This window comes from Cucurbita maxima, unplaced genomic scaffold (genome assembly GCF_002738345.1).
Source record: "Cucurbita maxima cultivar Rimu unplaced genomic scaffold, Cmax_1.0 Cma_Scf00008, whole genome shotgun sequence".
Taxonomy (NCBI): Eukaryota; Viridiplantae; Streptophyta; class Magnoliopsida; order Cucurbitales; family Cucurbitaceae; genus Cucurbita; species Cucurbita maxima.
In genome coordinates this window covers 4,294,367-4,312,690 of record NW_019272024.1, presented here as the reverse complement: position 1 = coordinate 4,312,690, position 18,324 = coordinate 4,294,367, and the positions used below count along the sequence as shown (strand labels likewise).

General features: G+C 37.5%; 4 protein-coding genes and 1 non-coding gene across 10 annotated transcripts; 1 reads left to right on the top strand and 4 right to left on the bottom strand.

The window, feature by feature from the left end:
- Positions 1 to 3,634: 3,634 nt before the first annotated feature.
- Positions 3,635 to 5,001, bottom strand: LOC111483159. Its single transcript, XM_023129313.1, has 3 exons — positions 4,799 to 5,001; positions 4,288 to 4,369; positions 3,635 to 3,986 (listed from the first exon to the last, which is right to left on the bottom strand). The coding sequence occupies exons 2-3, from the start codon at positions 4,361 to 4,363 to the stop codon at positions 3,883 to 3,885; spliced, it is 180 nt and encodes a 59-aa protein (XP_022985081.1). The 5' UTR covers positions 4,364 to 4,369; positions 4,799 to 5,001; the 3' UTR covers positions 3,635 to 3,882.
- A 1,192-nt stretch (positions 5,002 to 6,193) lies between these two features.
- LOC111483242 lies at positions 6,194 to 9,323 on the bottom strand. Of its 6 annotated transcripts, none has more exons than XR_002718329.1 (3): positions 7,297 to 7,652; positions 6,868 to 6,944; positions 6,194 to 6,669 (listed from the first exon to the last, which is right to left on the bottom strand). XR_002718329.1 is itself a non-coding variant. In XM_023129386.1 (3 exons), exons 2-3 carry the CDS (start codon positions 6,898 to 6,900, stop codon positions 6,336 to 6,338), a joined length of 405 nt encoding a protein of 134 aa, XP_022985154.1. In that variant the 5' UTR covers positions 6,901 to 6,961; positions 7,034 to 7,082; the 3' UTR covers positions 6,194 to 6,335. The 6 variants fall into 6 exon arrangements, 2 of the variants coding, with proteins under 2 accessions (XP_022985154.1, XP_022985153.1); XR_002718331.1 differs by having other exon boundaries at positions 6,194 to 6,353; positions 7,297 to 7,650; XM_023129386.1 differs by lacking the exon at positions 7,297 to 7,652 and adding an exon at positions 7,034 to 7,082 and having other exon boundaries at positions 6,194 to 6,707; positions 6,868 to 6,961.
- On the top strand, positions 9,177 to 9,302 carry LOC111483521. Its single transcript, XR_002718385.1, has one exon. It is a non-coding gene; the product is annotated as a U6atac minor spliceosomal RNA (small nuclear RNA).
- Positions 9,324 to 9,875: 552 nt separating the features above from the next.
- LOC111482904 (thioredoxin) lies at positions 9,876 to 12,785 on the bottom strand. The gene is made up of 2 exons (XM_023128934.1): positions 12,454 to 12,785; positions 9,876 to 10,389 (listed from the first exon to the last, which is right to left on the bottom strand). The coding sequence occupies exons 1-2, from the start codon at positions 12,671 to 12,673 to the stop codon at positions 10,076 to 10,078; spliced, it is 534 nt and encodes a 177-aa protein (XP_022984702.1). The 5' UTR covers positions 12,674 to 12,785; the 3' UTR covers positions 9,876 to 10,075.
- A 1,452-nt stretch (positions 12,786 to 14,237) lies between these two features.
- LOC111483358 (3-deoxy-manno-octulosonate cytidylyltransferase, mitochondrial) lies at positions 14,238 to 16,885 on the bottom strand. The gene is made up of 8 exons (XM_023129547.1): positions 16,568 to 16,885; positions 15,700 to 15,745; positions 15,536 to 15,622; positions 15,334 to 15,458; positions 15,093 to 15,232; positions 14,905 to 14,956; positions 14,707 to 14,817; positions 14,238 to 14,551 (listed from the first exon to the last, which is right to left on the bottom strand). Exons 1-8 carry the CDS (start codon positions 16,808 to 16,810, stop codon positions 14,459 to 14,461), a joined length of 897 nt encoding a protein of 298 aa, XP_022985315.1. The 5' UTR covers positions 16,811 to 16,885; the 3' UTR covers positions 14,238 to 14,458.
- Positions 16,886 to 18,324: the final 1,439 nt, after the last annotated feature.

Genomic DNA, 18,324 nt, shown 5'->3' with positions numbered 1-18,324 from the left:
GATCAGGAATTCTTATGGTTCCTAACTTAGCACACAGCACGTCAGTAAGGAACTCTCTAGGAATTAATAGACTAAGATATATATATATATATATATAAGTATGTATATTAGCTCATGGCTCAATAAGCTATAAGCTGTCATATATAGCATGCTCACATTTTATGCACGTATTCATGTATTTGTAATGTTCGACTCATGGAATATTCTATTTTGCGTTTATAGCATGCTTATAGTGGTGGAACCACCTCATCCATTTAGTTGCATCGTCACTGTCGCCTCATGCCCTTTACTAGTGGTCTTTACTTGACGTGCTATTAGGATCAAGGATTTGGAACCGAAGGAGGATGTAATTTGGGTGTTTGTCGGTGGTAATGGCGAAACTTGGACACCGACGAGTGAATGGTTCTATCCATCTTCCATGGGAGATTTTGGGCTTTCATCGAGTTCCCACCAAAAATGTGTGCAAAGAAAGATGGTCGATGGAGTGAGGAAGAAGAAAATAGAAGATGAGATGATGATGCACAACGGCAATAGGAGGTCCAGTGATGGCACTAGATCGATCGAAGAAGGGAAACGAAGATGAAGAAGGAAGGAAAGGACGCAGAGAGAGGGAAGGAGGAGAGAGAGATTGATGTTATAATTAAATCATAGATGTTCTGGAGCCCGACATTGAAAGAAATGTTGTTTGTCTATGTAAGAAATTTTATCATCTAACATACAATACAATATTTTAGGTCTACGATACCAGCTCTTCATTATAGTCGATCGTTATTTTTGTGAGTATCACGAGTACAACAATGGTTTGCAATGATGTACAATAACAATAACCAGCTACTTTCTTAATTTAGAACTGATATCAAATTCATTTCAAAACCGACATCGAAATCCCATGCCTCATAAATTTAAGAGAATAGTTTTCAACAATGTCTTGTATGCTTGAATTGAACACTCATGCCTTATCACAATACAAACTCAATCCCTATATAAAACTTGCAGCAACTATCTTTATTTAAAACAAGTTTACAAATAATCCAACCAAACCATATCCATTCATTAAGAAAGCCATTTCAAACCACATTTTCATTTCAACATCGAACTTCATTTTATAACATAACAAGTCGATGACGCTCGAGAAGATTAGCTAAGGATTATCTAAACAAAAGAGGAAATGTACTGGATTTGGAAACTCTTTCATTGGATGTGAAGTGTTTATTGAATAAGCATTGTCTAAGAGAGTAGAAGAGTGGGAAGGGCAAGGCAAGGGAATGTATTCAGCTTGTTTTTATTCATCAAGAGGTGAAAGAACATTATTTTATTTAATAGTGAAAGGAGGAGATGGACATGAAAGCATTTAACTAGACGCCATTTTGAGGCGTTGCAGCAGGCTTGCTGCCTTTGGCCCATTTGATTTCAACTTCGTGCAGGTGCATGGAAGCCGTCAATGGATGAAAGCCATAAGTATCGCAATTTCCATAAGAAAATTGGTCGCATCCCCTGCGTCCGTAGGTTGGACAAACATACCCCAATGTGCAGCCATTGGACACCCCTCCACCTCCAATTCCTGGGCCCAACCAATGCCCCCCTACCCCTACACCTGCCCTAAATCCTGACCTATACCCAATATCCACTCCCACTCCCAGTCCATTAATCATTGGATCAACATCTCTCCTCACACCACCTTCACTATTGCTTACCCCTCCCTCAGTTCCTGGCCAAGCTCTTGGTCCCACTGTAGGACCAGCCTTAACATTGCTTACCCATCGTTCAGCTCCTGGACCAGCTTTCGGTCCAGCTCTCGGACCAGCCTTAACATCGCTTACCCATCCCTCAGCTCCTGGACCAGCTTTCGGTCCAGCTCTCGGACCAGCCCAAACATCGCTTACCCATCCCTCAGCTGCTGGACCAGCTCTAACATTGCTTACACCTTTCTCAACTCCTCGGCCAGCTGTTGGTATGGCTCCTGGCCCTGCCCCAACATCAAAACCAGATCCATCATCAGCGTTGGGGACTCTATTGGCAAAGGTGCAACTTAAACAGAGGAAAACAAAAGGAGACAGAAGGAAATATTTGAGGGAACCCATGGTTTTAGTGGAGATTTGGTGCTTTGGATGGGTGTGAAGTGAAGATTAATAGGAGGGATTTTATATATGTGCGAAGGGAACTGAAGTTTGAGGCGTGGGGAAGGTAAAGTAAGGGCAGTGGGTATGTCTTCATTTTCCAGGAATCCACTGGTCATGAAATTAGTGTTGCTATCTAAACATTACGTGTTTATGCATTCATATGGGATTAGTTACATAACAAAGAGAAGTATGGATTTTCAGAAACAATGTTCATGCTTTTAAGTTCAAAATTTAGTGAACATTAAGTGTAATTAAACCAACATGAATACAACTGAACAGGTTAAAACATAGTGAATTGTGTTAACTCAACAAGAATGTATCAATTATAAATGCCATGCCACAATCTTGTTGAGACTAAAATGAGGTATAATCCAAAATTGAAGGACATGATTAAAGATGTTTACCATAAGGTAAAAATTCTAACAAGTTTCAACTCCAAGGGTAGTTTTTGAAACAAAAATCCCACAGTTCAAAGTTCATACAATCAAGTGGTAAGGTAAAAACTGTAACTAGGTTTAGACGAAATTTAGAAATGGCAGAAGATGTGCAGAAGGCATGAACACTGGAGATTCACATGGTGGGTTTTGTAGAGAAGAATGGTTTTTAAAATATGTAGGAAACTATTTTATTGATGGATGAAATTACAAAAGAAGGGAGAGAAATCCCAAACGAAAGGAGTTATAAAAGCTTCTCCAATTGGTAGGAAGAGATAAAGGTGTGTAGGATTTAAAAAGAGGTAACAATTTACACCAACAAGATATAGCCAAGTACGTAATACTATCCAGAAGGTGCTCAAAAGGCATTTCCTTGGCCTGAAAGGTTCTGTGGTTTGTTCGTTGCATGTGACCTAAAAGAAGGCTTTGATGAAGTTAACCCAAGGATATCTCTTCTCATTTTTAAAGGGATACCCCAATGAAGTGGAGCAAGGAGAAGGTGAGCTAGCTCGGGGAAGGGAGCCGTCCATTCAAAGTCACTCACAAGGTATGTCCAGAATAGTGTGGCAAAAGAGCACCAGTGTGTGAAATAGCCATTTAAGACATGCAACGTTGAAGCTTTTCATGTGTTGTTGGGGCAATAAACAATTTCCCAGAAGAAGAATTGTGTTTGCTTCCGATATGGGTCTGTGGAGAAGAATGGTTAGGAATTGGTTTAACTAATAAAAAGGTAAGTCTTATTGGGACTGGTGACATTTATGAAGATTCAAACTTATAGGGGAAAGAAAGAACTCAACTCCTACTCCAAAATATAGAGCAAGGGTAGGGCACAGCTTCCATTTCGAAGTACAATTCTCAACCTCGACGCATTCCTCCTTCATTTAAGGATCTTAAAATGAACAGAGACTTCTCTATTGTAAACTCATCTAGAGTAACAAAGAGATTGGCTTTCAAAGAAAGTTGATGTACTAAAAAGGTTGTACCTTACCCTAAAGAATGATATCAAAGGAGAAGGTGAATATGTTTTTCAAAGTCATCGACTAGTGAAAACATCAAAAGGACGTCTTTGAAATTATGAACTTTTGATATATCTGCTTCTGAATCCCATTTCTCAAAGTGACCCACTAAACACTGATTCAGCATAATTATTGTAAACCCATGAATTCAGATGAAATCCAAGTTCATTAAAATAAACAGGGATCTAACTATTTCACATTATTGGAAACTCGCAGTATTGGTTTGTAGCCACCACAAGAGATGGGAGCAATTTGCAAAAGATAGAATCTCAGATAGTCTGGAACTCACATTTCAACAACGCCCTAAAAGGCCTAAACATTTTCACCACTGCCTCCTGATTCCACGTCTTTCAAACTCTCAGCCAACATTCTTGCCCTGTTCTGTAATTGTCTCTCTTGAGCAACCATATAAAAACCTAGACAAGTGATAATCATTATCAAGTTAGAAAGTTTTGTCATACCTTATATGAAGATAAAGAATGATGCTCTGAATTAATTAGATGGAAACTGTGTAAAAAGGACTTCAAAATCACTTCAAACATGCCTTTAATCACCCAAATCAATTTAATGCTTAATCTTACACATTTAAATGCAGATTTCAGACCATCAAATTGATTCTTGAACGATTAAAAACATGTTTTAGAGTGATTTTGAACATGATAAAAGCGATTTAAACTCTTTCAAAATCTCTCTCAAATATGCCCTAATATGGCTTACCGACTGCACTTCCTAGGGCACAGACCCAGAGAACCCTCATGGACCATTTGTCACCAATAACTCCTCTGCCTCCCATTCCTTTCTGCAAAGAACGAGAAAATAGCCTACCTTAGTCATTACAGCACTAAGAGAGCCAAGCCTCCTAAAGGGTCAAAGAACATGACACGGTAGGTTCATGTTTTACTGTTTGGAGCCCCTGAATTTGGGAAGATTTCAAATCCGTTCTGATTCGAAATATTTCTTCTATATTCAAAAAATAGATTTAAGCCTCCCTACAACAGTTATGAATCAATGGTTTCTTCTATACTCAAGCAAACTCAATGTCTTTCAAACAAACTCTGATGCCTTTTTAGCTTTATGTTTTCATTTGGATTGATTGAAAATTGGTTGAAGCAGAAATCAAAAACAAAAAAAACAAAAAAAAAAAAACGCTTGTTTCGATGTTCTTCTTCGTGGATGAACGAATAAATCAATGAAACAAACTAAAAAAATAAAACAAAAAATGCAAAACCTTGGGCTGAATCTGAAAATGAGCGGCGGCGCAACCACACTAACGGCGCGGGTTAGGGGCTGACGGAGATAAGTAACTCTGATTGCACGGAGGCGAGAGAATGTGAGAAGGAGATAGCTGCGTAGAGTTCGTCGGGAGGCTGAGACGCGCGTCCGGCAGGGTTAGGTTGCAGTAGCTGGAGGTGGGAGGGATGTGCGCTGAATTAAAAATAGGATTAATTAACAAAATATATATATATATTTCATTTATCTCAAAAGTTATAAACTCCACAAAATTAAAAAAAAAAATGTCATTTCAAAAGTACCAATTTTTAATGAGTTTTAAAAATATTTTATAAAAATACATTTGAACTTCTAAAGATTCAAATGAGAGAGTGAAATTAAAATAAATATACTTAGTTTAAAATTAAAAATTTATTTATGTATAACTTTTATATTTAAAAATCTAATAATTAAAAAAAAAACATAAAATACATATTTTGAAACAAATTTGAAAAACTAACACGAAATTAACCCATACTTTAGAATTTAATTAGAAGTGAAAATGGTTTCTTATTTCTATTTGTTTTTTTTTTTTTTAACTAAATTGATTTGGAAATCTTAAATTATATTATAATATAATTTTAGTCTCTAAAATTCAAATTTGGTATATAAAATTTCAAAAGAGACCAATTCAATCCTTGAAATTAGTTTGCATACTCATGGGATTATACTGACATGGCCACTTACTATGCATCAAATTTTATTATTAATAACAAAATAGATTATTATATCAATTAAAATATTAAATTTTCACAAATATATCCTTTAATACCATTTATTATTAATAACAAACTATCATGATCATCACATGCTACAAAGCTACGTGAACAAAGACATCTCAATCATGCAATATTAATGTCATGTTAAGAATTTAATGTCACATTAAGAATAATCAAGGTTCATGCATACTTCAAGTGAAATTTCGTTTATTTAGAGTTATGGTGATTATTTAATATATTTTAAGATGATTAATTATGACCATAAAGTATACATAGTGACTAATTATGTTCTTAAAATATGAAAGTTAAGATTCTTGGAATTTCATGAATGACTTAAGGAGGGTTAAGAGTTTTAATTTTGAAGCTCTATAAAGTCTTAGAAAATGTAGTAAAATGAGCATTTGTGTATTCTTTTAGCCAATGACTAAGTTTCTTTTAATTTTATGTAGTTTAGGTGACATGATCAATTTTACATGTGGAAGTGATTTAAATCTCAAACAAGTGTACTTGTCCTGAAATTTGAGATATTTGATCAACAAGATAATCAAAATCTTACTTCCCATTTAGTGATTCTTTGTCATTTGGTATTAGAACTTTCTTTGAGTTGATTTCTTATCAACGAAGGTCATCATAAATGATCGAATTGGAGAGCTTTCCTTTGTTGGAATCCAAAGACAACATTTAGAAACGTTCGAAGTTCTTGAGAGTGGAACCATGCAGTACCAAACCGCAAAATACACTCTTCTATCACAAGGCAATATCTTGGTCCAATCTTCGTTAGATGGCCGCTGCGGCCTGTAATAAGATGTAGCAAAAACTTGATGAACTAGCCTGGGATTGGAAAGCTTCCCTTTGCTGGAATCCAAAAGACAACATTTGGGAACCATCGTGGTTCTTAAGAGTGAAACCATTCAGTACCAAACACGAGATAATCCTGTAAAACACAGACTCTTCTGTCACAGGACGATATCTGGGTCCAATCTTTGTTAGATGGCAGCTGCCACCTGGAGTGGAACCATGCAGTACCAAGCACGAGATAATCTTGTAAACACAAACTCTTCTGTCACAGGGCGATATCTGGGTCCAATCTTTGCTGGATGGCAGCTGCAACCTGGAGTGGAACCATGCAATACCAAACACGAGATAATCCTGTAAAACACAGACTCTTCTGTCACAGGGCGATATCTGGGTCCAATCTTTGCTAGATGGCAGCTGCAGCCTAAAGTAAGATGTAGCAAAAACTCGAGGAACTAGCCTGAGATTGCATCAAATTAAACTCCAGGAAAACTTCCTTCACATTTATGCCTACCTTAAACTTTTCGAGCTTATACTGGTAAGCCATCTCCTCTCCGAGTCGAGCTTTTTCGCTCTATGAGTAGTTCTTGCCTGAAAAGTAGAGTGAAAATATTAACCGAGCCAACTGACAAAGTTCGAACTTAACCATCTTACTTCAAATCATGTAGTGAGTTATAGAATTGGTTAATGATTTTTAGTAATAGCTTGTTTGCTAGTCTGTTGAACAGCATTTTAGCGCATTTTTTTAGTCTTTAGTTAGTAGATAATTGATCTTGTACCAAGAATTACTTGATATACTTCTGAAAATTGAGTAAAGAATTCCTTTCTTCCATCATCAAAGATCCATGTTCAACCATCAGATGAGCAAAATTCCCAGAAAGAGATGCATTTAATCATCAAAATGAACAGCAGGTGAAGAAAAAGGAAGAAAAGTAGAAGGTACCTCCTCTGTTCTTCATCAGCAAACACATTAAAAATACTGTATAAAGTTCGCACTATAAGAGATATTGATCATAGTAATGTTCCATCTAGCATTCTATGTTCATTTCTTTCTTTCTTTCTAACTTTTCAGACAAGAACGTGGTAGCTGCATACAAAAATCACTCAGAACCTTACTTTTTGGATGGAAAAGTGGCCGTGTAATGGTCCTCCATGAACCTGTACAAACAATCATCACAAGATAGTAAGAGAAACAAACATAATAGCTATCTTAAAGAGTAATGTAACCGTTCAAGTTCACCGCTAGCAGATATTGTCCACTTTTGCCCATTATGTATTGCCGTCAGCCTCACAATTTTAAAACGTATCTGCTAGGGAGACGTTTTCATATCCTTATAAGGAATGCTTTATTCCCCTCTCCAATCAACGTGGGATCTCACAATCCACTCCCTTGGGAGCCTAGCATCCTTATTGACACAGCATACGGTGCCTGACTCTGATACCATTTGTAACAGCTCAAGCCTACCACTAGCAGATATTGTCCGCTTTGGCCCATTATATATCTCCGTCAGCCTCACGGTTTTGTAATGCGTCTGCTAGGGAGAGGTTTCCAACTGATGTGGGATCTCACAAATAACGACTATGTGAGGAGCAAACTAAACATGATCGTCTACTTGCTACTTAAAAACTTAGCTTCTCTTCCCAATTAGCTAGACTTCCCATGTTCACCTAAAAGCAATGTAATATTCAAAGTAATATGATCAGCAACAATACCACAGCTACGAAAGCAGTTGGGTTACAGATTCTTCCGACCTTGGTAGACATTCATGTTCAATCAAACGAATAGGCACACTACGAAAGTAATGAGTCCCATAAACAGCAAAAGTGGGTTATCTGGATTGAGTATTGGAAGTCTTATTTCTCGACGGTGAAATAACATGAAAAACTAATTTGGTTTTAATTAATTCAAATCAATTTAAAGTATGCAATCTGTTCATAAAAATGAAGGAAATTCAACTACTGCATAGAGCAATTGCACTAACTTTGTAGTTGTAAGCCGTAAGATAATGTTACAGATTACAGATGTCATGAATTAGCATGATTGAGCTAATGAAAAATATTGGGCATCAATCAATTTACGATGATGCAATGAACTCCATCAATCAAGAAGTTGTAAGAAAGAGCCAATGGTTCTGCAGAAGAAACCAATATAGAAACTGTTTCACAGTATGATGAATATCAGGTTTAACTGATTACATGCAGAGAGCTTCATCAAAGCCAAAAAGTTGAGCAAGAAAGGAAGACAGTAAGCACAAACCGAAGCATTCATGGAATTCAATCTTCACGTACCAGGTATCAGTTTCTTTGATAATGTTGTACTTTCCGCACGAATTCGTCACTGCTCCTTTCTCTCCTCGTTCCTTCTTCTCCTTCCTCCGTTTCTCTTCCTCCTCCTCTTCAAATCATACTCCAAGCTATCAGATTCGGTATCCTCGGAATCAGAATCCTTCTCACTACTACTGTTTCGTCTACGGGATTTGCGCTTTCTTCTTGAACTCTTCCCACGTTTCTTGTCATGCTTATCAACGAAATCCGAACGGATTTCCTGCGTTTTCGTCCATCGGAGCTCAAATTTTCACGAACCTTCTTGGAATTTCTCTTCGACCGAGCACCGTTCTCTTCTTCTCCTCTTCCTTCGTTGGCTCGTCGAAACGGAACTTTCTCTCTTAGTAAATAGCTCACCGTTTCGATCTGTAGCCATTTTCGCTCGGGATTAGAGAATTACAGGAGAGGGGAAATGGGAGCGGAAAGCCGTACATCCCACATCGAAAAATTTACCGACTAATTTCTGTTATATGATGTGAAGTTAACATTATCGTGAGCGTGTTCTATTAAAGGAGAGATGGTTGGCATCTCCCCTGACAGGGTCGGAAACAGCCTTTTGGCTTCTCAGATAACACAGACGGTTAAGGCTACCCCACCTCTCGTAGGTGGGTCTAACCCAATTACACATTTAGTCAAATCATTAAATTTGAGCGGTTTTGGTTTAAAATTTTGTTTACAATACCTGAAAATAAGAGGTTACATGAGAATGCATCAAAATTTCATATAAATCAGTTATTACAATTAATTCCATTAATTTTACATTTTTAAAAATACGACCAATTGGGTAATATGTAAAAAAAAATAAAAAAAGTTTCGTCATTCAAAGCTCACAGGAGGGACATAGAATATTACGAGGGATTAAACATCATTTAAATCCCTGTCAAACCTTCTAATACCATATCGACAGACGACCTATTAAATACAAAATTAAAATTATGCACAGTTCCAAGACCCCTCTTTTAACTCTAATATTTCAAAGACTTTGTGATTAAACCAACTAAACGACTCAAAACAAAGATGACTACTTCCTCTTGGGCCACTTGAGAGAACTCATATAACATAAACACCAAAACTTCTCTCTATTCAACACCATGTGACAAGTAATGCATGCATCCTAGCAGTTGATTTGCAAGCATGCATTGTTCAATGCAACTAACAATACATAGCAGAATTTCATGTATATTGAAATTAGCAAAGTAAATAATTCTCTAAAGAAAGATGCATTCATAGGAACAGTATTGCAGGAATAAATACAATCTAAAGAAGATACAGAGACATCAACAACTATATGTAACAAAAGAGGAGAGTTTATTTCCAGAGTAGAGAATTCATCTTCAGTTATCAGAGGCTAAAATAAGGAAATTGTGGGAAAGCAGCTTAAACCTCATCAGCCATCTCTACAAGAATTTTTCAATGCTGGCAGTCAAAGTTGCTTTGGGAACTGCACCTATTATTGCCTCCTTTTTCTCACCATCTTTGAAGATAATGACAGTTGGTATGCTTCTGATACCATAGCGGGATGCAACACCAGAGTTGCTATCAGTATCCACCTTGTAAAATTTGAACTTACCAGCATACTGTTTAGATAGTTCATCAACGATCGGATGAATCATGCGGCAAGGCCCGCACCATGGAGCCCAGAATTCGACTAGGACAGGTAATTCGGATTTAAGAACCAGTGAATCCCAGGTAGCTTCTGAAGCAGCAGGTACTGAAACATTCGACAAACATGTGATTTCTTGCAAGCTCAACAAGGGCCCTTTTCGGGGAGAAGAAAGTTCGAGACACAGAAAAAGTAGGTGAAGGTAAATATTATTGACCCAAGAATCAGGTAGCCAACAGAGAATAATCAAAACAGAACATAGATTAAAGCAGAATTTTATGGATAACAAGTTCCTATAATGATCAGACTAAAAAATGAATCCAGTACTGTGACTCTCCAGGATTAATATCAACATCAAAGCAAGTGATCAAGAAAAAAAAAAGTACAACCAATGATACAAAGACCTGAACTCAGAGTCAGTTGAAAGGATCAAACAGAAAATTTCTATGCCCCCTTCCCATGATCTAATAAAAATTGAAATAAGCTCCCCAATATAAAAACAGTCGGAACTCTCTAATTGAATTACATTTTTTAAAAATTGACAAGCAGTTGGATAATACTTCTGAGCTATATACACTACGGACAAAGTGTGTGTGTATGTGCACAAGTGTGTATAATAGAATATAAAGGTAGCTGAAATGCAACATTTCTTACACCTTTTGATGCTTAAACAGCTGTTATTTCATAGCAATGATGTAAGATAACAATCAAAATAAAACGTGCAGGAATGACAACCACCAACACATGCATGTTATCATTTCGATGTTATACCTATTGTAAATGACTCAGAACTTCATGCCATACAAGATAAACACCGACTCCTATGCAAACCAAGATACATAAAGAAACAGGCTCACTCATACACACACAAAAGAGAGGGATGGCGGAACTGGGCAGAACCAGGAGAGAGACAATTAGAACACTTTCTCCCAACATATTGAGCCAATATCAGACCAGCTCCTTACTGACCACTCTCTGCAGCATCGTTAAGACCTAAGCACAGCAGAAACCATCTTCTCAATTAGCAACTACTACTCCTAATGCTAAGTGACAACCTCCCGCCCAGAGACCATCTCTTTCAGTCACAGGTCTCGGTCCCATTCAAGGGTGCATTGACTGAATAGGCTTGTCACTCACCGATTGAGAGTCTACTGATTGCCGAGGGCATCATCTCAGCCTCTCAGGTAATAACATATATTAACGAACTGGAGGGGGAAAAAAAATGATATAAAAGGCCTTACATATATTCAGCCTAGAGAACGGAGCCAAAACAATGACTAAAGACATAACAACATAAAATTTTTCTCCAATCTCATATAATATATATATACCACACGAACTCTTAATAATATGCAGTACATTCCCCTCATTTTCTGCTTAAGTTGGTACCGGAGGCACCTCTCTTCTAACAGCATCAAACCCAGAAATCCTCCACTGGAGAGGTATGGAGCAGGCCTGATATTGGCTCAAAACAATATCATATCAAAATATTTGGAAGCTAAAACGTGTGTAAACAACTCTTTCTGGCCGATCTTTATGGCTAATGGAGTGATTCGTTTACAATTTTAATGCTCAAGCTTTCAATTTCAAATGAAACACATTTATAAGGTCCAATTAAGGCTCTTTAAAATTACTTTTTAAGTGCTTAAAAGCATCTCTTTTCACTCAAAAGTACTTTTTTAAGCACTTAAAGAGTCATTCGACATCAAAATTCATCACAGTAATTTACATCAGATCCAAGCATGTGCATGGATGGGAATACGCAACATCCATATATCCGTCAGGTATCAGAGTATAGAAATATGACAAGTACATAAATTCAAACAGAAAATGATTTGTTATATCATGTCAACATCACTCCACCAACTGATCTCATTCTTTCTTTTTTCTTTCCTTTCTCTCTAATTTATATTAAGCATATACTGAATAGGTTAGACCTGCCTTAAGCTGACGCTTATAAGTTAACTCTAGTGGAACTCTATCATTTGGTTTACTAATTGGAGACGCGATGAGTTTCATGCGAATCTAAACCAAACCAAATCAAACACCAGTAGATACTAACAGCATGCTCTTAAATTCATCAAACTTTCTAGAATTGTTAAAATTTCCTTTCTTCTACCCTCCAAACAACAGAAAAAGACAGAAAAGAAAATTGCAGAACAAAATCCCAACCAATGGCAGCAGTTTCCTGAGCTTCGCAGACGATTCTTCCAGAACGCTGAGCAAATCTGGCATTAGATCTCGCAGATCTTATAGACTGGGAAGTGAAACTGTGACCGATCTTCAAGCCTCTGTACTGCGGGAGGGCGACGGAGCTCCGACGGCCGGAGAAAGCAGTGGAAGCCAAGGCGGAAGAACAGGGAAGAGTGAGGGAATCGAGAACCGTAGCCATCGGAGCAAGGGATTGATGAGCTAGAGTGGTTGCGAGTGTGAGGTCGGGGAAAATTTTGGTAATTTGGGTCTCGTGTTTGATGTGGCAATGAATGGAGGACGAATGGATGAGGGTGCTGGGACAGGCTTACGGCGACGTTGATCCAAGTTCAAACACAGACGAATGGGAATTTGACGCGTGGACTGACGGGTGGCATCCACATTCATGTCCGCGAGTTCGATTGTAAATCTCATATTTTATTTAATTACGAATTTATTACATACAAAATTCAGACATTATTTAAGTTTTGAATTTATTGAAAGTTTAATCATTTTTCTTTGTTTTTTTTTTTTTCTTTTGAATAAAATTACAAATTTCATAAAATTTTAATTTTATATATTTAAACTCTTTAAGACAATTGATTAGGATTTTCATATAGTTGGGTAATTTTTTAAAATTTTTTAATTTGAATGCATATTGTTGGATATGGGTCACGTGAAACCACAGGTTTAAAAAGCTAACGTAAGCCAACTATACAATTTTAATAAACCTAGCCGGTGTTATTACGATTGTAAATGTAACACTGCCAGCAAATATTGTCCTATTGTCTTCTTTGGATTTTCTCTTTTGAGCTTCCATTAAGGCATTAAAAAGTTGTTTGCTACGGAAAGATTTTCACACTCTTGTAAATGATGTTTTGTTCTCCTCCCAACTAATGTGAGAATCACAATCCACCTCCTTTAGGGCCAACGTCCTTACTGGCACACTGCCTTGTGTCTACCCCCTTTGGAGAACAGTGAGAAGGCTGGCTTGGTGGGACATCACAATCCACCCCCTTTGGGGCCAGCATCCTTACCGGCACACCGCCTCGTGTCTACCCCCTTTGGGGAATAGCAAGAAGGCTAGCAAATCGTCCTCGTGTCTGACTCTAATACCATTTGTAACAACCCAGGCCCACCGTTAGCAGATATTGTCCTCTTTGGGCTTCCCCTTTCAGACTTCCTCTCGTATCGACTTTTAGAGTGGTGGCTAATCAACTTTTGGAATGGGATAGAATTCTGTCATTTTTGTATAATAATGCAATGCTAATTACCCACATGGCTGATGAGGATTCACTTCTTCTTCCACAATTAATAAAACAGGAAAATTAAATTGCCTTAATTCTAAAGCAGCTACTAGGGGAAGGTTTCATATTCTCCTTCCCAACCAGACACTTCCCAACCAGCATCACAATAAAGGCCCTAACCACCACCTCTTCTCCATGGGTCATCAGGCCCAATTTAGAGTCAAAACCAAAACATTTCGAACTGAAATAATGCGAGATTACTTCAATCAAATCTTATTCTCATATTTTCCATCTCTCTTCAATTATTTATGATATAGAAATGAGTAATTCTGCTTCATATTTATTACTTCGTATCTTGTTTAGCTTATGAGATTTCGGATCATTTTACTCTCTTTCAAATAGTAGACTTTTCAACCTTTTTTATTCGTGCTAGTACCAACGTTAAAAATGGGTTGTGTCGTAAGTGTCGAACGATCTAATAAGCGGTAACAAGAGAAAAGAATATTGGGATAAGCTAAATAGAATGGGAAAAGCTAGGACCTTATTTTAAAACCAACCCTTTTGATCAACAAATTTACATATATAATCACATATCAAACTAACTTTACAAATAAGTAAATGACCCAAAAATCAGCAACAAAAAATTGCATCAACTCAACACCAAATCTTTTTCAAACTCGTATACTAAAAACGAAATCGTTATCAATCCCGAACGTATAGCTTTCTTTGGTTGGTTTTGATTAAGACAAGTTCCTTTCCTTCATATAAGATTCTATCTTTTCTACATCTTCAGGAACATCAACACCATGAGCCTCATGGTCAACCTTAATCACCTGCCAAACAAAATGCCAGTTTCCACAGGTGAAAACACAATTTCGTTTTCGATAATCCATCGTTCGAGTACTAAGCTGTTCTAGATCTTTCGAGTATACGAATTTCCAACAGTGGGAAAAGATGGTAGGTATGTTAGAAGATGAACTGTACATACCTTCATTTTGTAGCCATGTTCTAATACTTTTAGCTGTTCTAGATCCTCTTCTAGTTGCAACGGTGTTGGTTCGAGTTCAGGATACATACTTAAAAACTTCGAATCAAAGCTCTGGGAAGAAGAATAGAGGAAAACGAGGGTTTGTTTAATCTGACGTTACGACATAATGAACTAATCTCGTATACGTTCCGTTAATACCTGGATTCCAAGATGAAGCAAATAAAGATATTGAAGGTTGACCTTTCCTGACCTGCAACAATTAAATGAATTGATGTAACTCATTAAGTTTCCCAAGCACAAGCACGGGAAGTTATCTATAATGGAAGTCTCAAGTTGATAACGAAGAGTACGACAAGGGAAACACATGATCGAAAAGAAAATCGTACTTGTTGAAAGGGATCAATCCTCTTGAGAAATAAATAGCATAACCACGATTATCCACTACGCACTTCACCCGATTGGGATCGAACGCATCTTCGGGTCGTAAGGATGTCACTGCAGTGCTGAACACTGCATCCGGGGCAGCCTACACACCATACAGAACAAGAGCTTGTGAAATCGAATGCATCTTCACTACACTATCGAATATAAATGTTACAATAACTGAAAGATATGAGATCGTTTTACCTGCAGAGCTTTAACGATGCCATCGATGATCTCCGGCTCAATAAGGGGCTCGTCCCCTTGAATATTTACGACGATATCGTATTTCTTCTCAAGCTTCTGAAGCGCTTCATTACAACGCTCAGTTCCTAAAGTAGTTTCATACTGAAAAACATAAGACTTCAAAAGTAATCTCGAGATTTCGTTATAAAATCACAGTGATTACCGTTCCTACATGACTCTGATGTCATTACAACATCAGCACCAAATCCTTTACAGCATTGTGCAATCTTAGCATCATCGGTTGCAACAACTGGAAAGATTTCAAATCAAAAGGAAAGGATGAGATGGTGAAGCTTGAAACAAGAAGAAAAAAGCACACATGCTTACCAACACAGTCCAATGTAGTAGCCATTCTTGCCCTTTCCCATGTTCTCTGTGGAATATGAATTTCATAGGCATATTAAAATTTCGACCGAAGTGAAAAAACGAACAATATAAAAGTAGAGTCCGATGTCATTAGGTTCCTTGTGTATCCGATTTCGATGGAAAACTGATGGTTTGATCAATTTATTTGTCCTTTCTTTGGGATAAGGAACAATTTTATAAATAATATGAAATTACGGAATGGGGAAGAAAGCCAAGCCAAATCTGAGACAGAGAAGATCAGCAAAAAAAAAATCTTGACGAATCGAAGATTTCTGATCATCCCTTTCGCACTATTCAATCCCTTGCTTTGTTCGAGAGCGGGTGCAGAGAAGTAAAGGCCAAAGGCCAAACACTTGGGGAAAAAGAAAATAGAGACGGAGGCTAAGACTTCAAAGGCTATGTAAAACCTTTTAATGACAACATATTTTGGAATCGAAAATAACGAAGTTTCTATTTTAGTTTTGTTGAGAGCTAAGCTTTTACTTTGCAAGGGTTTAGAACTTGCATGCTACCGTCATTCAAGTAGTATCGATCAAGGGTTTAGAACTTGCATGCTACCGTCATTCAAGTGGTATCGATCAAATCTCAAGTATTGTGGTTTGAATTATCGATCAAACCTCAAGTGTTGTGGTTTGAATCACGAGTTTAGAGTTACATCGATCACATAGTGAATAGTTTGAACTTAAACTTAGAAATTGAAACGAACAAAATCCAGATCAGATATGAAACGAATGCAAATTCTCCGCGTATTTACAGCAGTATAAACCGAAATTGATAGATCCAGAAACGGCACGAACAAAAAAGAAAAGGATGAGAAACAATTAGAAACCTGGATCATGGGTTTTCCAAGAATCTCAACGAGAGGCTTCCCCTGGAACCGTGAAGAGGCGAAACGGGCGGGAATGATTCCGACAACGCGGTTACGGAATTTGTTGGATCGACCCAAATAAGCTCGAGCTCCGATGGCGGCGCCAATGGCGACTCCGGCAACAATCCCGTGCACAATCCAGGCCTTGGCAAAGTACCCGGATGATGATAAAGAGGAAGAAGAAGAAGAAGAGCAAACCGACATGGTCTCCCGCGATGAGAGGGGCTTGGTACTGATGCGGAATTTGGGCTGTTGATTCCCCTTCTTTTTCCCTCCGTTTAAAAATTTGATGAATTAAACTTTATTATTATTCTTATATTAGATTTAATATATATATATATATATATATGTCCTATGTATGTATGTATGTACATATGTATATATTCATGTATATATATTTTCAAATTTGTAATAATTTAGTCAATAAATTTTAGTTCATAGTAGACAGAAAAGTGATGAAAGCTGTTTTGAAGTTCAGAAAAGGTCAAGTTAAGCCCACGTTTCATCGGACCCTTCAATATCCTAGATCGAATCATGCTAGTGACCTATAAACTAGCCCAACCATTGTCCCTTTATGAGGTGCATAATATATTCTATGTGTCTATGCTCCAAAAGTACCGGATCAGTCCGACACATGTGGTAGATTACGAGCCTCTACAGATGGACAAAAACTTGAGTTATGAAGAGAAGCCGGTAACGATCCTAGCTCATGAGGTAAAAGGCCTACGCACCAGAGAAATAACCTTCATCGGGATATTATGGCAAAACCACCAAATCAGAGAAGCAACGTGGAAACTAGAAAATGAAATGAGAGAGAAATACCCCAAGCTATTCCAATATCAAATTGCTACCGAGTATAAGAGTTCTTTTTAGACATGTATAATGTAATATTTAAAAAAAATGCTAAATTTCCAGCTACCTATGAAGATCTCAAATTCATAACACATTAAAGTCATAATGTTTCACGACTCATAGTTCAAGTCAAACCAAAGACAAAATTTTTCACACGTTATTTTAGAAGAGAAAATCGCCAGTTGTGGCTCTACATTTTTTTCTTTTTGAGCTCAATACGTGACGGTCGAGAACATCTCAAACAAACATACATACACATTTTAACCAGTTAGCTATGATCGAGTTCGACAGTTCATACTACAATTGAGTCCGACATACCGGACAAGTTTGATTAATCCCTAACCAACGGACTATGCAATGTGTATGAAATATATGTTTGCAATTAGGAAAAACACGGCAAAAATCCGTATTTTCGAACTCTTCCAAACATATCGCACATTGGCTCAACACTGACAGGACTTCGTTATTCTTCTCGTAATCATACTCCGTCGATGGCTTCGTCAATTTCTCCATCGCGATTTGACTATGGCGATTTAGCTCATCGGAATCCACCGCCAGCGATGTCACCCTCGTCGTGGTCGATTCTCCACTTTCAATGGTGATTGGATCATCTTCGGGAAAGCCGTGGTTATAGCATTGGAGGCAGATGTAAAGGCACAAGGCGAAGAAGGTAAGGACTACAAAAATGATCAAGAACAAGCCAAAGATGACGATTATGTGCATGAGAATTTGGAGGGGAAAGAGTATTGGTTAGTTAATTAGCTAAGATCTTGTGCTGTTTGGATGCTGGGAAAATGAAGGAAAAAGAGGTGAGAAAATGAAGAAGAATCATGGTTAATGGTTTTTTTTTTTTTTTTTTTTTTTTT